The sequence below is a fragment of the Melitaea cinxia genome, chromosome 5 (genome assembly GCF_905220565.1).
Source record: "Melitaea cinxia chromosome 5, ilMelCinx1.1, whole genome shotgun sequence".
In the NCBI taxonomy this organism is placed as follows: domain Eukaryota; kingdom Metazoa; phylum Arthropoda; class Insecta; order Lepidoptera; family Nymphalidae; genus Melitaea; species Melitaea cinxia.
Window position 1 is genome coordinate 13,383,147 of NC_059398.1, and position 5,600 is coordinate 13,388,746.

Consider the following 5,600-nt stretch of genomic DNA (forward strand, 5'->3'; position numbering starts at 1 on the left):
AGTAAATTTTTAAGCAATTTAAAATAAAAAGCGCTACAGCGCTTTACTAAGTGAAATTATCTTTTGGATCTGTGTATAACATTACATATGATAATACCCTAAAGCGTGCTCCTCACGTGAGTTTGACAAATGTGACGTAGTTAAATTTATGTGCTGAGTGCCACGGGGGAGCGATAGCAGTCAAAATTACGTGTTATGGGAGGAAGGAGAAATTGGTATGAGAAAACGCGTTTAAATTTCCATTTTGTACAAGAATAGACTGCGAGGGTGTGAAAATAATTGTTATAGATTGGAAGTCTTTTCCATAGATCCCATCTCCGTAATTCCATCTCTTTTATTTATGCTGTACGGAAATAATATAATTCAATTTTAAGTTTATAAAAAAAAAGTAACAGTAAGCCAGTATTTAACGCAGGATAATCGTCTATAGAAAAAGTATTATAAAGGTCTTGATTACAATTTACAATTAAGCAATTGCATATCGTCATTTTATTTCAATATTCTTAATCTTTTGAATTAAAAAAACGAGACTTAGGTTTAAATTACTCTAGAAATAAAAAAAAAAAATTAATAAATTAATTCACGTCGTCTGAATCGCCTTATTTAATTATTCAGTATACCGACGTCCACTAAAAACAAACCCGCTTATTCAGTGTTACGTTTGTTATCTATTAATAGACATTAATGACCTGCCACTGTATTTGGATACCGGAAGATTGTAAAAGGTCGAAGGGTAATTTTTATTGACCGTTCCTACCATAATATTTTCTAATTCATACACAACCTGCTTTTTAATATATTGAACGTGAAAAGAAAATACTTTCAATGGACGCTTCTGACATGTCATATTTCAATCGACAGAAGAATTACTGCTGCTAAAAATAATCCTTCATATTTATGTATAATTTATTTTGAAGAGAAACAAGAAAAAATAGGAAAAAACTGTCAATCGTCGTAAGAAAGAATAAAATCATAAAGAAAAAATGTCTGAAAGCGAAGTAAAAGCCAAAAGCAAGTCAATGTTGCAAATAAAGAGTCACTCAGGCATCAGATCACAGATGGGTTTGCCAAATAGGTCTGGGAGTCGATTGAAAGTTAGAAGACAGTCTTATGGTTTCTCTGGAGTACCTGGAATAAGACCCGTGGAGCGGACATCACAGGTTTATTTGATAAATATTAGTATAGTAGCAAATACTGTAGTTTTGGTATTGCGTAATCGCAAACAGAATAGGACCTATTTCAACTCTAGTAGCGGGACATATTCAGTAGCATATAAATACTAATCCTACAAATGTCCGTGATCAAAGCACAGGCTTCTTTTTGAATGAAAAAGGAAGATTCCACGCGATGTCCATACGCCACATTACTCAAATATAAAACGGAATGTCAATCCTTTAGAATTTCTCTCGGTTTGTGCGTATTTCCTCGTTCTTTCTTTATTGAGAAATGAAATTTTTTGCATATTTTTTCTTAGTTATCAATTTTATTAGCTATGTTGTCATCTTATCGGGCATAAACTAATAATAATTGTAAGAAAACTAATCGCGCCGTTGATTGTGGATTAAGTTTTCTGAAGGAAAACTTCACGGAAGACATAAATTTTAACAATTTTGTATATACAACTAGTGTGGCAAATAAGTGTAAGGTTCGCTTGATATTTCTGTTGGTACCCTATCTCAGTCCTGGAATTTGAAAGGAATGTGATATTTTAATCCTAAAGTTATCCGTTGTGCGTCTTATCGACTGTATGAATGGAAGTGTTTTATAAATTTTATTTATGCACAAACTATGATTTTGATTTGTTACATTATAACATAACTTTGTACAATTTATAATAATTAATCAAAATAATACAATCATTAAAATTTCTGTTTATCGAAAATCTCTTTTATATACTAAGTATATTAGTAAACGTTACACATGTTCATCAATCAATCATATTCAAGCAACGATTCATTTGGAAATGTATAATTTTTTTTAAATTTCTTTTTTATCAGATTGCAATCGAATTTAAACGTCCGCCATTAACTCATCTTCCGACCTATCAATTAGAGCCTTCGTACCGGTTCCATGTTCCTCTCGTGAAAAAAATATCTGAAGAGTTGCTGGACGAACATTTTACTGGACATAAGTACAATATACAGGTAAGTATGATGATACCTTAAACTGGCGTTTTATTGTTTAACGCCGAGTTGCACGAAAAGAAATTAAAATTTAAGTAGTGATTAAACTAATTTAATCGCAAGAATTGTATGAAATTCTTGTGATTAAATTAGTTTAATCTCTACTTAAATTTTAATTTTGTTTCGTGCAACTCGGCGTAAAACTATTTCAAGAGTATGTTGACAATTAACTACTTGAAGAAGAGTAGACTAATGGTTGGTTAAGGGTTTTATCTCTTATACTCTTAGTGTTTGACGATAATTTATAGTGGCAAGACTTTTCAAGAGTAGTGCGATAGCCACGTTTTTTTTTTTATGGGAAATTTTGCAAAGAACCAACAAATCAAACAAATAATTGTATTTGCTAGCAAACAAAAAAAACGACTTTAATTACATCAACAACACAAATATGAGGAGCACGAAAAAATAGTCAAATTAATACGCATTGTTGAAGATAACTCAAAAATACGCGTCATATCTCAATCAAATTTAAATTTAACCACAGGACAAGCACCAAATTTCGACTACAATAGAATAGTCAAAATCGGTACACCCGGTAAAAATGTATAAGTTCCTACTACCACACATAAAAAATACAGTTGAATTTAGAGCCTCCTCCTTTTTTTAAGTCGATTAATGAATCGTTGTATCCAAAAACATCAATTTATCCTACGACGTACTAAGAGACGTAATTGATACAACTTAAAGTACTTAACGAATTTAAAATAAATAATAATTTTAAGCCATTTGTATTACAGGTATTTACTGGGTATTATAGGAATTTTGTGTTTTTCTAGGAATCCCCTGCACTAGCACTTCGTTTAGCCGGTGAACTTATGCGCAAGATAAAAGCACTTCAATTTAATCGTTACCGTATCATTACTGTTGTGACTATCGGTCAAAGGCGAGCCCAGAGCTATAACAACGCTATTTCTTTTCTTTGGGATCACGAAAGAGACAGTTATGTTGACCTTCAGAGAGAGGTCAATAGTGCGTTTATTCAAGTTACAACCTTTGGAGTATATTTAGATTAAATGGCTTGATAATAACTCGTATTATATTGACGTACATTAAAGCTTTGAAATACCGTTCATAAATTTTAGTTTTATTATTTCTATTTTTAATTTACTTTCTAACATTTATATTAAATAAAATATGCCCAATTTTAATTTAAGTCGATTTTACGCAAAAATTTCGTTTTTAAAAATTTCTTCATGTTTGTACTTATCACTACTGATTTTAATGTATGTAGATTGTGCTCTAAGTTTAATTTCTCTTTAAATGTTTCTTTTACTCGTAACCAGCATTATTTGCTATGTATTACTCTGCTTAATACATATTATGTGAGTACAGCTTGTGGTTTCAACTTACCCAGCACTGCACAGCTATAAGCGTGTTCAAACATGCAAAATTGTAGATCGCTACGATGCAAAGTACTCTAACATTACAAGCGCTGTTTCAATTTCGTTCTTTTAAAATTCATACCCTCATTTTGAAAGCATCGCGATGTTCGTTTACTGTATTCGTATTTTTATCTCTTATTCTTTTATTTTATAAAGAAACGATGTATTTCTAAGCAAACTAATAAATGTAGATTTAATACAACTAAGGACAATGAAAAAAAAAAAAACAGTATTATGATTAATTACAAGTTCAAAGACTATTGTAACTTAGTAAGATGTAAAGCTAAAACTTATGCAAAAGTTTAACTTGGTTGGTTGGTACTTGGTGGTTGGTACTAATAGCGAATGACTTATCTTTCTCTGGTTGCACAAAGTGGAATAATATCTCAACCGTGACTTAAAATTTGATGCAAATCTTCGTGCTTTAGTTTGAGCAGGGTTATACGAAAACGAACAACTAACACAAAGGAAAGTTTCAGGGTATCGTGCGTCCCGCCGACGCAAAACTTGGACGTAGCCCGCATGAGGAAGGCGGATTAACCCTTCTAGATACGTAGAGTCGTGGATTTCAAATATTAATATAAGATTAGGTCTATAATAGCGCATTAATTTAAAATTATAATCAATTACTTATAAAAGTCAATAGCTTTAATACTACATGGGTATTAGAGGTTTATAAGTTTTGTAGATATTTAAGCTATACGATGCGATATGTATAAAATTTGATTTCGATTAGTTTTAAATTATAATTCGAATTAAAATATTATGGTAACCGTAAGATATGGATTATATCGTACAGTAAATATGAATTTGCGTTACACAATACGTGGCCAGGTCGAAGAAAGTCTCTGCCAAATATGAATCCGCTCATATGAAAGTATAATGAAGATATTCGGGCATCGTCTGGAATACATCCTAGCCTCTGTATCGTGTTATGTTAATTATCCTTAAGTGTTCGTTCTTAATTAGTTTTGAGATAGTTAAAAACACCGTTAGGAGTGCTTTAAATCTTATACGATTTGTATTCTCTTTAAAAACATTTAAAAGTATACATGAATGCGTTTACAGATGTTGTAAAATTTTATTATCCTTCAGGTGATTGAACGTTTCAAAACGTCGTTAAAGTTTACATACGTACATTGATATTCTGAGGCACGTTTCTCAACGTTACACAATTTTTATCATCACTGACGCCACATTGCATTCGCGAAGTATCGGGACAAAGCTAAATTAAATGCAAATGAAACAAACTCAAAATAATTTTAGATTAGAGACATTCCGTTTTATGTATTGTTTGCTATTTCATGTGACAGTCACTGGCTGGTATTTTACAATTAATTTATTGCATTACCTTCAATACGTTTCTTATTTTATTCTCGTTTAACGTTGTAACAAACAATGTTGAGACGAAAAATAGGGACGAACCTAGACCGGATCGACTGACAAATCAATTTTTTTAATTCTTTGTTTTCGATAAAAGGCTATATTATGTATAATCATTGGTTTTGTCACAACCAATTGAATAGCAAAAATCAGTGCCAGGGCTACGTTACACGGAGCACGACAATATGCTTCAATTGTTGTTTTCTCGATACGGCGCTTAAATATCTTCGAAGGTTTTTTATAGTGTATTGACAATTTATTTCGCTATTAATTGAAATTTTAATTTCGACACGAGTGAACATATTAATCAACCTCATTTATTAAAGACTAGCCCGGACAGACTTCGTTCTGTTGAAAGTTAATAAAGATGTAAGTAAAGATTAAAAAAAAAATTGTATTTTTGTAATTTTTTTTTAGTATCAAAACCTTCCACGGGCCTTAAGGATCATACAAAAAAATAAATTAGCTGAATTGGTCGAGCAATTCTCGAGTTATGCGCTTAGAAACATTCATTTTTATTCATATGGATAGATAACTACGAATAAAACAAAAAAAAAAAATATTTATTATGAAGTATGGATTTAACGAAAGTAAAACTTAAAGTTTTATTTTCGTATACAACGTTCGTGTCAAAAAGTCAATGCAAAGCAAT

At 31.2% G+C, this 5,600-nt stretch overlaps 1 protein-coding gene across 1 annotated transcript; it reads left to right on the plus strand.

Annotated features, from left to right (window-relative positions):
- The first annotated feature begins 983 nt into the window (after positions 1-983).
- Positions 984-3,259, plus strand: LOC123653373 (dynein light chain Tctex-type protein 2B-like). Its single transcript, XM_045589367.1, has 3 exons — positions 984-1,160; positions 1,998-2,144; positions 2,960-3,259. Exons 1-3 carry the CDS (start codon positions 984-986, stop codon positions 3,194-3,196), a joined length of 561 nt encoding a protein of 186 aa, XP_045445323.1. The 3' UTR covers positions 3,197-3,259.
- The last annotated feature ends 2,341 nt before the right edge of the window (positions 3,260-5,600 follow it).